The 14,588-nt window shown below is 40.7% G+C and overlaps 1 protein-coding gene across 1 annotated transcript; it reads right to left on the reverse strand.

Moving 5' to 3' along the window:
* Positions 1-1,847: 1,847 nt before the first annotated feature.
* Positions 1,848-13,708, reverse strand: RNF149 (ring finger protein 149). The gene is made up of 6 exons (XM_009082736.1): positions 13,448-13,708; positions 9,759-9,827; positions 6,766-6,848; positions 6,230-6,326; positions 2,661-2,856; positions 1,848-2,337 (listed from the first exon to the last, which is right to left on the reverse strand). Exons 1-6 carry the CDS (start codon positions 13,673-13,675, stop codon positions 2,279-2,281), a joined length of 732 nt encoding a protein of 243 aa, XP_009080984.1. The 5' UTR covers positions 13,676-13,708; the 3' UTR covers positions 1,848-2,278.
* Between the last annotated feature and the right edge of the window lie 880 nt (positions 13,709-14,588).

Below are 14,588 nucleotides of genomic sequence, written 5' to 3' on the forward strand. Positions count from 1 at the left end.
CAGGGAAAAAAATTTCCTAACATCTAATGCAAATCTCATTCCATTAGAAACAGCCCAGGAACCTTCATCCTCAGGTATTTTTCTAAGTCAGCACACTTCAGATCCTACAAGCACATGTTGCAGGTCCTTCAGCTCTTCCTCCAGCTTTCCATCAGATCTCAGATTTGACTCCTAAGAAAAGCTTTTGGTTTCACAGATGTTACATAAAAGTTCAGGTACTTACCACATTTCTCCTCTCCAGAATGAATATTGTGCTGTAGGTTCAGCAAGACACAATCCACAGACTGACAAGACTTCTCTTGATAACTTCTCTTTTGGTTCCTCCTCGAGCTAGAGTTTAAACCCTCTCAATGCTTACTACATCAATGTTCAGTTTTGTGTTAAAGAAGAGGGAGAAGACTCAGTTTGTAATATTGAAGAGACAGTTAAAAAGGCAGTTCTGGAAACGTTGATAATTTTCTTCAGGAGACAAAAATGTCCCTGTACATTGGTTGGTTTAGATGTGGGTTGGGTTTTTGTTCAGTTCTGGAGATGGCTGGTCAGTCAGATTCCATTCTCATGTGCTTCTTGTAAGATAAAGGCATCACAAAAACTTGCACCTGCTGGTGACATCAGAACTACAACCTGACAGTTTTCCCCTAAACCTAAACATTACACTCCTACAGGGGAGAGGCAGATTTTTATTGGTCTACGTAGGCATTAATAGGAATTTTTGGAAGGAAATTTAGGGTGAAACATCTGCTCTGCAAAGTAGAAGTTCAGATTATATTTCCCCAGCTGAAACCTCTGTCATTTCTGAAACATTCACTCTAAAATTTAAAAAAAAAAAAGTTATTGCTTCTGTTGAAGCTCAATATAAGTTAGAAAAAGAATTGCATATTGTCTTGAAAACATTCCAAATATACATTTTAAAAACAAAACACTCTAAAACCAATGTCTAGTGAAAGACACTGTTTTAAGCAACCTGTAGCAACAGCTTTACAGAAGAAAATCGAGGAATGTAGCATATTATTTCTAACATGGCAATGCTAAAATCCTAAACAAGTCACTTAACACCCTTAAGTAGTGTTTGAAATATACATATTTCTTTACAAAAACAGTTTAGCAATTCCTTATACCACTTACAGTATGTAAATACTTGAAGAAGAGGTCATAATGGGAGATGCCAGGGTTTGGATTTACTCTCAGATGCTTCAGATTTCTTAAGTGTTTTACTATAAGGCACAATACTGCTAATCTAAAAGAAAGGAATAAAAGCTCATGGCAAACCCAGCCAGTACTCCTAACGTGGAATATCCAAGAATTCCAGCATTGCTACGCAAAGGAAAAGAAAAAGCAAAACAAACCCAAACTTTGTATCTCTTCAGAAACAGTTTTGTACATAACCAAATGGGTCAGGATGGGAACAGGAGGAAGAAGAAATGAAGTAAACTCTTATAAATAGACTAATAAATATATCTTAGCCATAATTAGCCCTTTACCTCTGTCCTACTGAGTTTAAGATTGAAAGAGGTAACCAGTGTGCATATACCTAAATAAGTCTACATGCTCAGCACGTGAAGACCACCTAGCACAACCTACTACTGCCCAGTTCAGTATGACAAGCAAAGTGGAGAACATCTCCCTTCCTCAGCATCCACCCCCAGCAGAACACGTTACAAGATCAACCTCCTGTTTGTCACACGTAAGGAAAGTTGCAACCAGCAATTTTTACATCGTCCATGAAAAAAAAAATTTAAAAAAAAAAAAAAAAAAAAGATACAACATATCCATGAAGTTCTTTTGATTCCTTCAAGGTTAGATCCTGTCTGTTCTAGGAACATCCACCTCCACTTACAACAGATGGGAACTTTCAGAACGTTTTAATAGTTGCAGCCTTGTGAGTGTTCTCCATGTGTACATACTGAATGCAAATAGTGCAGCCCAAGTGTTTAACTGTTAGACATTCCACATTGTTTTCACTGCCTAGTCTTCATCTCTGTTACAGCCCTCTGCAACACAACGACATTGCAACAATGCTTACAGAAAAAGGGTTATTGCATCTTTTTTTCTGCTTGTTTGTTTTAGGATGAGACATCCAGAGGAGATTTTTATAAAATCCTCCCTGTGTACAAAATTCTTAGTTATTAGCCCTTGTGGAACAACCAGCTAGAAAAGTTTGAAAGGTAAAATAATTTACATTGTTATTTCTTCTGTTCACTAGACAAAAGTCCAGACTAATTAAATAAAAAATAATAGTTCTCCAACAGTCTATTCAAGGGATCTTCCACGAAGCAGCTCAGTGGGAATTTCCATTAGATAGATGCTCTCCATGCCGATTATTACTGCCATCCACATCTAGAAGTCAGGAATTAGAAGAGAAATTGTTGATTTTTCCATTTTAATGTGCTTTAGCTGTTACATTAATCCAGACTCTGGCAACAAATTCCATGTTCACCTACACCTAATGTTCTCAGGATCCTCTGGGAAAGAAATCCTCCTAAGACACTGTAGATAATTTCCCCCCTCTCTCGTCCAGTTTCCTCCAGCTCAATGGAACAGCACTAAGTGACACCACTCAGTGTGATCTGCACTGCAATAGTAACAGCAGCTCCAGAAGAGCTTCTCCTCATGCAATGGGTGGTGGTAAGGATGGTCCAGTGCTGAACCAAGGGACTTACCAAGCAAAGCTGTGGTTTCCCCTGCGTCCTCCTTGAGACTGGTGCACTGCAGCACGGACTCGTTCGTGGAGGAAGCTGATAACTCACTCACTTCATTTCTGTCATCATCTTGCAAAGCAATGCTCAGACTTCCCACTGAAACACTGCCACTTATGGATTCAGGGATTGGAACTTCAAGTACATCTTCAGGGTCCCCCTTCAAAATGAAACAGATTTCACTGACACTTTCCATGTCCACCATCAGGCATCAACATTCCTCCACGGTCCCACTTTGTAACCTTGTCTTACTGGAAAAAAGACTTTTTCTTTCTGACTTATTATCTGTGTGCTCCTGGGTACAGTGTTGAGCATTGTCTCCACTTTCAATGTTATTGCCTGACTGCAAGGAAACAAAGCCAAACCAAAAGAAAAACCATTTGTGCAAAGACACCTCAAAGCCAAGAGCAGCACCAGGAGAAGTCCATCTAGTCAGCATTTTGGATGGAATATATGAGGACAGGCTGAGGGAGTTGGGGCTGTTCAGCCTGGAGAAGAGAAGGTTGTGTGGAGACCTCAGAGCACCTTCCAGGAGCTGAAGGGGTTACAGAGGGAGAGGGGCTCTTTGTTAGGAGCTGCAGTGACAGGACAAGGGGCAATGGGGACAAATTGTAAGAGGGGAAATTTAGGTTAGATATCAGGAAAATGATATTTCCTGTGAGGGTGGTGAGACACTGTCCCAGGTTGCCCAGGGAGGCTGTGGCTGCCCCAGCCCTGGCAGTGTTCACAGCTAGGTTGGATGAGCCTTGAGCAACCTGTTCTGGTGGGAGGTGTCCCTGCCCAGGGCAGGGGTTGGGACTAAGTGATCTGTAAGGTCCATTCCAACCCCTAAAATTCTACAATTTATGATTTCAACACTGTAGCAACAGCATTGCTGCAGTCTGGTTAGGAGCAGGGCTCAGCACAGACAAAGTCTCCACTGAGCAAACCTATTGATCCTTTGAGTTTGCAGAAATCTCTGTTTTTCATGAGAGCAGTTGGGCAAGCTTAGCCTTTTTTTATAACTAGGGTGAGCAAACATTTGACATCAGAACAAACTTCTCTCCTCCTCTGCCTCCAGCCTAAATTTTAGTCTGTTCCAAAAATGCAAATGTGCTGGCTTGTCACTTTGCAGGAACAAAACATCTGCAGCACAGGCAAAGGGATTTATTTCACCTATTGTATAGCACGAGCTATTTCTGATCCATTCTGAAACTCAATTCGAAGTCCTACACGTACAATTCTGTTCCTAAAATTAAGCAGACTACCCTTCCTCAGCCCATCCCACAGACACACTGACATTATTTATACATAAGCAAGTATAATGCAGTATAAGTAGCTATTCTCTGGGCTTCCTAACCAGTATTTTACCCTTTCTCAAACAACTAGCTAAGGCCCATCTTAAGATTTAAGAAATTCTAGGCTGGTTCTTTCTTTAGCATCAAACGAGCATATTTTAAGATGTACTGAATTTCAATAAGCTACAGAACTGCTACAATTGAGCACAAGGTAAGACACATGTGATGCTAATCTTTACTAATGTGGGTGAGGGGCATTAATGAGTTTGGTTTCCAAAACTTCGACAGTTAAATAAGCACTAAAACCACAAAGTTCAGCAGTGTCCTATGAAATCAGCCAGACATGCTCAAGTGCAGTTAGTTCTTTCTCTCTGAAGAAAGAGCATAATGCAGAATGACAGCACTGAAGTCTGCTCTTCACAAAATGCAGCTAATAGCACTCAGTGCCTTCTTTCTACTTTGAGCCTTTACAAATTTTGAAGGATCTGAAGTATTTGCTGTCCATAAAACTGAGCTTAGCCTCTCTGAAGGTTGAGCATGTTTCTGTGCTGAGGCTGCACATTCTCCTCTGCAGTTGTGTCCCTCAGTGAGTGCAGTGCTGAGAGAAGTTGCCTTGCTCTTTGCATCTTTTTCTTCACTTCCGTGAAAAAACAACAATCAGACAATCATGCTACAGATTAGATTGGGCAACCTGGATCAGGCTGAAAACTAAGCTAGGGAAAAAATCCTGGATGGTTGCCCACATTATTAGCTTCAGTGAGACCTGAATGATGCATAAGCAAAACCCATTTGCCCCATTAGACCTGAATTTTGCATAAGCAAAACCCATTTGCCCCATTTCATTAGGGAAATGAACTGGGCTTCTCTATTTTATATAATCCCATTCAACCTGCTTTCCAAAATTCACTTTGCCAACAGGCAGAGGTGGTTTTACTCCTCCTGGTTAGGCTTGGTCAAAGTATCCTCTGCAACAGCATGAATTCAGGGAATATAACTGTTCTGAAGGCTTTTTGCATAAGCAAAACCCATTTGCCCCATTTCATTAGGGAAATGAACTGGGCTTCTCTATTTTATATAATCCCATTCAACCTGCTTTCCAAAATTCACTTTGCCAACAGGCAGAGGTGGTTTTACTCCTCCTGGTTAGGCTTGGTCAAAGTATCCTCTGCAACAGCATGAATTCAGGGAATATAACTGTTCTGAAGGCTCTAGTGTTTCAGTTTTCAGCCTGTATTCTAAAAGGTTAAGTCCTTTTGCACATAACATGAGATACATCAACTCCAAGAACTGAAAGTGAGCAGAAAAACAACCTAACATAACAATATTAAAGTAGCAATAGCTATTTCACATGACAAAGGGATTGAAACTCTTGGCTAAAGTCTGACTTAATACACAGAAGCACCAAAGTTTGGTATATACATATTACAGAGCAAGAGTATTGTCACCTTTGACAAAACAAAACACTAATTCATAAAACTCTTCACAGATCTGCTAAGTCTCCACAGTGAAACAAGAGAGAAGGCAGTCAAAATGCAGACCTAGTGTAGGAAAGGAAGGTCCCAAAGAACAGCCCTGTTTTCTAGAGGTCTCTGCAGAGCAGTAGGAGAGAAGAGAGGTACATTCATGCCTATGGCATTTTAGTGGAACTCAAGACTATTTATCAACAGTGACCGAGTCACCTACCGCGTGTGTCTTCATCTCTCTTTTCTGGTGCTGTCAGAAAGAAATGAGAGCACATCATTTTCTCTACTTAACCAATTTCTGGAGAATGTCTTTAGGAAGGTTCTAAGTACCAGCTCATTTTACAGGGATAAAACATGGGACATACGTGGAAGTACACAAACACTACGTAGAAAAACTAATTTCTTCATTTGAATCCCAGTTCTTGACAAGATCAAGTATCTGTTCTAGATTTATTGTATTTAGTTGCATTTTGGCAGCTTAGGCAAACCATCTCACCTCTGCTTTGACTTCCTCACTATCATCAGCTGGAGGCAGAAAAAACTGGTTATCACAGCAGATTCATAAGCTGCTCCATGCACTGTTTAAGCTCTTACCCATAAAATTCCCTTATTTTTCTGGTTCTCACTCACTCGTTCTTGCATCTTTGCTCACCTTCTCCAGTCTCATCAAGTTACATCTGTTCTCATTCTGAACAGTTACATGAAGTCTTTCCTCCTACCTACTTCAAGGTATTTCTACCTTGAAGATTAACTGTATTTCTGCCTTGAGGAGTCAAGGAAGTGTGCAACATACCCAGTATCCCAAAGCTTTGATAACGTCTAGTTTACACATGGGACAAGTTCGGTGGTCCAAAAGCCAAGGGTCAATGCATGTTCTATGGAAGATGTGCCTAAAGAAAAGAAATGTTCTTTAGAACTTCTCATGAAAGCCACACACTACCCCTTCAAAGAGTGTAAACAGGTTAAAAATACATCCTTCTTTTAAAGCCTTGACCGTTAGGTACTGCTCAGTTTACTAGTACAGACATTAAAAGCATTTTTATTTCATGCTAACTTTCTAGAATGGGAGATGTTCCTAATCACAAAGACACCATAGAGTTACCAGTCCAACAGTGTAGAGCTCTACTTTTAGCAAGTTCTACTTCACTCCTACACTTCTCCCAGTTGCTCCTTTCCCACCACATACATATGGAGTCCTACATGGTCTTGCAGGTTGTACCAACGGCAGTTTCAGCTCTGCCACCAGAGTTTAAAAAGAGCTGAAAAAAAACTCCTCACTTCTCTTCAGACAAACAGCATAAAGAGGAAAGATTCATTCCAGCAACTTACTTGCATGGCAGGATTCGGACAGTGTCTTTCAGTTTGTAGTTCTCAATGCACACAGCACAGTTCTCCACATCCACATCTAAACCCTGAGCATGACAACACATTTAAATGCATTACATCCATATTTCATTACAGAACAAGCTCTGTGCAGTAGCTTCACAGAATGTGAAATGGGCAAAACGGTTTAGCAAAGAAGAACAACTCCCTGGTTAAATCAAGATTCTATCGAGAGGTGATTTGGTCAACTCCCTGGTTAATTCAAGATTCTATCGAGAGGTGATTTGGTTAAATGTTGCCAAATTCTAAGAGCAGCCAAACCTGGATTTTCTAATTTAAATAGCTATACATGGTACCTTGAATAGTTGGTTAAGTCTCTTAATGTTGGCTTTGCTCATGGGAGCACAGGAACATTTCGGTTTCAAGTAACTATAAACCAAAAGCATTTTAAAAGAGGTCAGCACAGATCAAAGTGCACAAGCTAATTCTCAGCTAATGGTCCCAAAGATTTCCGAGTGCCTGAGCAGGAAAGGATTCTTGGGATTGAATACTGCAAACCTCCATTTTTTCCTTTTTTTTTTTTTCCTGCCACATCCTAGCAGATATTCTTTCATAACTAGAAGAGAACTGAAGTATGCAATTTGGGATGGTTTAAAAACTTTTCTCCAAGCTCACACTAGACAGAACACCAAAGTGAAGTGTTTTCCCCACCTCAGTTTCTTTCTAAAGGTTAAATATCTTTCCTAACAGGTCTTACTGCCTTCTTGAAGCCATGCTTATAGTTGCAGTGCAAATATTATGGCTATTTCCACATGCAAGAGAAGAAATTTGATATTGACTTGGCTGTATAAAACACAAGTACTGGAGGAACTGAAAGTGGATGAACTTCTTTCCTTTCATCCCCACAAAGTAAGTATTTTTGGATGACTACTTACAGAAGCTCTTCCATTTCATTAACCACAAACACTCCAATGAATTAGTTCTGCAAGCAAACTTTCAAGTTCAAGGCAAGCTTTTCCCTCCTTTGCATGCTATCAATTTACATAATTAATGCCTTAAATTCCCAAGTAAATCACATTAAGACTGGGGTGGGTTTTTTTTTTTTACATAAGCAAAGTTAAGACAAGTACTTATTCCATAACAAGTTATTTATTCTGTGCAAGAGGCAAATCCAAGCACACCATATGTAGCACATACTCCAACGAGTGTCCATTTTACAATAATCCCCTAAGCTTCTCAGGAAAAACCTACATGATAGCAAATACACTTTTAATATATTGACCTATTTTTGTTTAAATACCTCAGCCTCAAGTAGAGGGATAATGAAAGGCTGTACTGTGTCACAATACAAGAAGAACACTCTTTTTAAATGGCTGAAAGGAAATATTTAAAGGGGGAAGAAAAAAAAGCCCATTTACAGAGTAGACAAGAGTGTATCTCCAGATAAATTTACATTAGTTCATGAAAATAGCTCTGCATCAGAAGTTACATAAATTTGCTGATAGCAGGCTGGTTCTAAAAAATTAGAGTGTGATTTACCAAACAGGAAAACTCTATTTTAAGAGAGTTTAACCTTTGCTCATTCTACTATGCTTATCTAACATGGTATTCCTAAGCACAACCAGCACACTGTGCAACAACTTAAATTCCCCCATTTTATTTACTTTAGCCAAGTGGATGGGAAGGAATTCCCTGGCACACTGCAAGAATCTCCCAATACAGATCCTTTCCAGAGGTTTACTGAACGTGACTAAAAATCTGTTAACATCTTCCACGTGGTCTTCACCACAGGTCTGATCACGACCCTCTTACATCCCTTTCTTCCTATGCTGATGTTATGCTTTGATAGTGCTTCACACAAATTCTGCTTCAATTCCATCTTTCTTGATCTCTGATGTTGCCATTGTATGAACACAAGTATGAATATCCCTCTGTTCGCAGCTTGAAATAGATGCTAAATCCCATCAAAAGTAATCTAATTAAAAGCAAGAAATACTTGTAAAACACTACTTCAACATGCTGAATGCATAAAAGGGAAAAGGCAAGTAAGTTCAAAGACAGTTTTGGGGTTTTTTAAGTTTCAAAACCAATTTACTAAATGAAGGACACATTCTCTGTGGCATGTGACCTGAGCTGAACAGCTTCTGTTGAACCACAGCTTTCAAAGTTTTTACACATAAATGTCCTTTCTCACTTCAGTTTTATTCATAGACTTAAAAACCACCTAATCCCTGTTTCTCACCTCTGAGCAAATCAGTCCTTAAGTAAAAACTAATCAGATAAGACACTGGGTTGGGGGAAAAAAAAATGCCTATGTAGTAGCAAAACTCCAGTCAGAAGCTAATTTTGCACCTAGGATCAGCACTGCCTGAAAATCCAACTGAAAGAATGTTTTCTTTCAAAACCTCAGCTGTTTTCTGCTTCAGTTATTCTAGTGCAGCTGAGTTGTGTGTTGTCAAAGCCAACTTTCTCAATGCTGAATTTTTAAAATATTTCCTAACACAGAAATGCACCTTAAGACATTCATTCTTCAAGCTGAGTTACAGCTCCTTAATGTATTGGACGCCCAAAGATGAAACAAGTGTTTTGTATTTCAAAGCTTCTTAGATTTCTAAGGTGTTCTGATCAATACAAAGATGAATGTGCTTTTAAGAAAACAACACTACAGCAGCTGTAAGAACGATGCAATCAGCAGGTCCCAGGAAGTATTTTGCAATCCACTTGTTGATGTTTACAAGTGCTGGAAAGATAACAATGCTTCACCTTTACAGTACCAGCCCTGCACACACTCTGTATAACCAGACATCACTGGCAACAAACCAGCTTGACATTTCCTAAGTAGCTCACATTTGACTCTTCCATTTTTAAATTCTGCCCCCAAATAAGCCTAAAACTGTAAGCCACACTGCCACTGTGCTGTGAGAATTTTAGTTTTAATTCTATAAAGACTTTACAACTGTTTTTAGAACTCCCAGCAAGAACCAGAGCCACTGAATTACCTTTTCTCCACGTTTCACAGTATGCAGCTGAAGCTGGCTGATGGCTCTCTTGGTTTCTTTCCTATGGCCCTTGAGAGAAGATTTCAAGTATTAGTACAACCATTAGTTTCAAGAGTTACATTTCAAAGCTGTTAAACGCTTTCCATGGAGGTTACTAAGTCTTCTGAACACATCTAAAAATAAAATAATGAATCTCTGGCTAATTAATTTGTTTACAAAACACTCCCAGCCAGCAGCTGCTCAAGAACTCCAAGTCTTGCACTCTTGGGGCCCAAGCAGCAAACGTTCTCTCTAAGTGTACTGTTCATACCATGAACCAACCAGGAGGGAACAGAGAAACGTTCTAAGTGTACTGCTCACACCATGAACCAACCAGGAGGGAACAGAGCACACCAAGACAACACACACACAGTGTTGCATCCTGACTGTTGGCACTAAGAGCCTTTCTGCACAGGAAAGCTGAAACCCGTGGAGGCTTTAGAGGCAACCAGGGCTGAAACAGCAGCCGTGGAACCAGACCTTCCAGTCAGGCAGGCCCAGGAGCAAAGTGTACTGCTCACACCATGAACCAACCAGGAGGGAACAGAGCACACCAAGACAACACACACACAGTGTTGCATCCTGACTGTTGGCACTAAGAGCCTTTCTGCACAGGAAAGCTGAAACCCGTGGAGGCTTTAGAGGCAACCAGGGCTGAAACAGCAGCCGTGGAACCAGACCTTCCAGTCAGGCAGGCCCAGGAGCAAGCACACCGTGGGCTTTGCAGCAGCTTGAGAGGAGGTGGAATCCTGCCAGGCAGCCTACAGCTGGCCACCAGGTCAAAAGGCTGCTTGTAGCTATTAATACTTCCCTCAGTTCAGCACTGGCTCCTACGTTATGCAAAGCTTTGCGCTGAAAGGACACATTATGCCAAGGAGATGACAAGAAAGGCTGAGCAGACGTGATGCACCATACTGGACTTCTATACACTAACTCCTCATTATGCTTAGAGGGGAAGTAAGAAAAGAAAGCAGTACTGTACTCCAAGACAAAGTGCTAGCTACTGCCAGGAACTGAGAAACTAAACACTCCCAATTAACAGATGTTGACCTGTCTAGCAGCAATCCTCACTCATGAAACACCATAAAGCAATAATTTGTTAGGACCTGCAGTGACAGGACAAGGGGCAATGGGGACAAATTGAAAGAGGGGAAATTTAGGGTAGATATTAGGAAAAAGTTTGCTCCTGTGAGGGTGGTGAGACACTGTCCCAAGTGCCCAGAGAGGTAGTAGATGCCCCAACCCTGGCAGTGTTCACAGCCAGGTTGGATGAGCCTTGAGCAACCTGATCTTGTGGGGAGGTGTCCCTGCCTGTGGCAGGGAGCTGGGACTAGATGATCTGTGAGGTCCATTCCAACCCCTAAAATTATATGATTCTATGATAGTTTTAAAAAAAACCATAATGGGAGCTTTTCTCTGTAATGATAATTACAGTGACGTAATTGATTTTACCGATTTGTTGCATTGAAAATCGAGACTTGTAAATTTTTTAGTGTTAAAAATAATTAGTCTGACAGTTCTCTCAGAAATGATGGACAACCAGCATGTTCCACTTCCTGTATCAGCTCAGAGTTTTCTGCACAGTCCTGTTCATCTTCACTAGCAAGAAGGTCTTCCGGATTTTTACTGCTAAACCAATGTTAGAATAAGTCTTAAAACACCCATCACTACAGGGAATGGCCATAAACTGAGACAGGGGAGATTCAGATTAGAAATCAGGAAAAATGCTTTCCCTGTTAGGGTGTTCAGGCACTGGAATATTGCCCAGGGAGGTGGTGGAGTCACCATCCCCGGAAGTGTTGAAGAGGCATCTGGATCTGACACTGGAGGATCTGGTTTAGGGGTTCCAGCAGTGACCGGTTAATGGTTGGACTCGATGACCTTTGAGGTCTCCTCCAGCCTTGAAGATTCTATGATCTCCACCCTCACTCAGCAGTACCCAGCAGCTTGCTTTAAAGCATGGCACACTTAACTCTCCTGGAGTCCATAAGCCAAGCAAAATGAGATCTGGGTTAGAAAAGTGGCTTTTTGTTTCCAAAATTCTTTTAGGACTCCTAATGATACATCTTGACTAATATTTTCACAACGTTTTCAAACCCTGCATAGTTTCAGTTTTTGTTTTCAATTACTGTTTTAGAAGAGAGAATTGAGCAAGTGGCGTCACCTTCTAATTCCAGACAATTTCATTTCTTTAAGAAGCATTTGGATGGCAAGCCCAATGACAAGACCTATAAAGAGACTGTGTCACATATTTCTGAGAAGCATCACATTCACCCTAAAAAGCACTCTTAAGCTATTCATAAAGCACGTGAACTTTCCTTAGTGTAAACTGTGCAAAAGGTAACAGGAAGAAACAACTGTTACAACACAGAAACACATCCCTCTTCCTACACATACTTCTCAAAAAGTTTGTTTTCTTCGAAGTATTCTCGGAATATAAGTTCTGAGACTTAGTTTAGTTAAAAATTACTATAAGGAACCAATGTTTCAGGGAGACCACAAGTTTAACCAATACAGAAGTTATCTTCAGTTATTGAAAAAAGAAGTTATTTTACTAGAAGAGTCCTGTAAGTCCCAAACAGTCCCAAAGGCAAATGAAAATCCATTCCCTCCTCCACAAGAGCTAGAATCTAGATGTTCAAACAGAAGTCCACTTGCTAACCAGTCATTGAAGCATTTTTTTCCTGAACTGAGGATTAAAAAAAGATCCAGTTGCAAATATAAACAAGTGCAACTTTCAAACAAGTGCAATTTTACTTTTCACTGTCAGTAATAAGCTATGGTAGAGCTGCTAATGACCATGCAAGGAACTTAACCTACTTTGCAGGAGCTGAAAGGCACAGGCAAGTGCCATTCTAAGGTACTTTCAAAACTTAGTGGGACTTTAGTCCGCAACAACTCCATGTGCGTTGCTCTCTTAAGCGTCCAGAGGTCCCTTCCAACCTAAATTATTCTATGATGAAGTATTTCCCTCAGAAGAGAAAATGAAAGCTGAATTTTTTTATTCTGTCAAAGGACAGGAATGTGAAAAGGGCAAACAAGGAGCAAACTTATTCCTTCCTAACCTTCCCAGTACTCTCACTGCTCTCAGAATTCAGGTAGCCAGAGAGAGCTGAATCTCATCAAGAACAGACATTCTAGTCTGCTGCAATTTGGTACTCTGCAGTGGAGTTGTAGCATCACAAGTAGCTTTCATAAAGCTTTAGAACCAAAAATTCCACCCTGAACTACTTGTGGATCTTAAGACAAAAACTTCCCATCGTCTCTTTCCGTTAAAAACAAAAGTATTTGGCTAGGGAAGTTAATACTTTCAGGCTGAAAATTACTGAAGAATGAAAATACCTTTGAATGTCAAAAGGAAGGAAGTTCAGTTAGGTGACAAGTCAGACAAGAAGCTGCCCTTACTCAGTTGTTGACAAGTGGCTAAATACATTTCTCACGACTTTATACAAGCAACTAATAATTATAACTAGTCAAACTTGCGATGCTAATTACCATTACTGCTTATTAGCCTCACTGAGCAGCATTCAGAGCTGGCAAAATAGGAAGAGGACAGAGATCTTCAAGAATGCTTCAATCAACAATCAAAGTTAGGCAATTGATTTGACAGGAGGAGATAAACACACTAAAGCATCATCAGCTCCATTTACCTGGTTTCCAAACTGTGATCCTGTGTACAGGAAACGTTGTATATAGTAAAATATGAGCCAAGCAAGGGATATAATCATCATAGTGATGAAGGCAATGGCTACAAACACAACTGATTGGCCACTAATATATTCCTGCACGTGTCTTGTGCCAACATCAATAGTCATTTCCACTGAAATCCCTCTTCGCACTGGCTCCAGGATCTCTATTCCTTTGGGATAGCCAACCATTATCACCACTGTATTTCCTGTTCCTGTTGGAGGGGAGAAAAAAAGAAAAAAAAAAGTCAGTTATCACAGTAAAACTGTAGGCAGCATTCTGGCTTGATGGGAGTTTGGGTCTCTTCAGTTAAGGTCAGCAAGCAAAGTTATAGTAAAATCTCCCAATTGTTTTTTTCCAGGCACAGCGGACTTGATAGAAAGTTTACTAATAAAGACTCCTTTATTTCACAGAATTGGAATGGACCCTTAAGGATCATCAAATCCAACTCCTGGCCACACACAGGACATCCCTGACAATCACACCACGTGCTTGAGAGTGTTGACAAACACCTCTTGAACTCTGTCATCCTTAGGGCTGTGACAGCTTCCCTGGGGCCAGGCACAGCGGACTTGATAGAAAGTTTACTAATAAAGACTCCTTTATTTCACAGAATTGGAATGGACCCTTAAGGATCATCAAATCCAACTCCTGGCCACACACAGGACATCCCTGACAATCACACCACGTGCTTGAGAGTGTTGACAAACACCTCTTGAACTCTGTCATCCTTAGGGCTGTGACAGCTTCCCTGGGGAGCTGTTCTGTTCCCAAACACCTCTGGGGGAAGAACCATTTGCTGATCTCCAGCCTAAATCTCCCCTGACACAACTTCAGCCCATTCCCTCGAGTCCTTATTTTGGTGCCCCAAACTGCACACAATATTCAACACCAGCACAGAGCAGAGCAGGACAATCACCTCCCTTCACCAGCTGGTGATGCCTTGCCTGATGCACCCCAACTTCAGGAAACTCTCAAAGATGAGAGAAACTTCAACAGATGCATCTTTACTGTTCAAGGCCCTACAGTCATCATGCCACACAGTGACGTGGGATGTGGATGCCATGCAAAAAAAAGCCAGACAAGTCACACATCTCATCTTGG

The sequence above is a fragment of the Acanthisitta chloris genome, unplaced genomic scaffold, assembly GCF_000695815.1.
Source record: "Acanthisitta chloris isolate BGI_N310 unplaced genomic scaffold, ASM69581v1 scaffold33599, whole genome shotgun sequence".
In the NCBI taxonomy this organism is placed as follows: Eukaryota; Metazoa; Chordata; class Aves; order Passeriformes; family Acanthisittidae; genus Acanthisitta; species Acanthisitta chloris.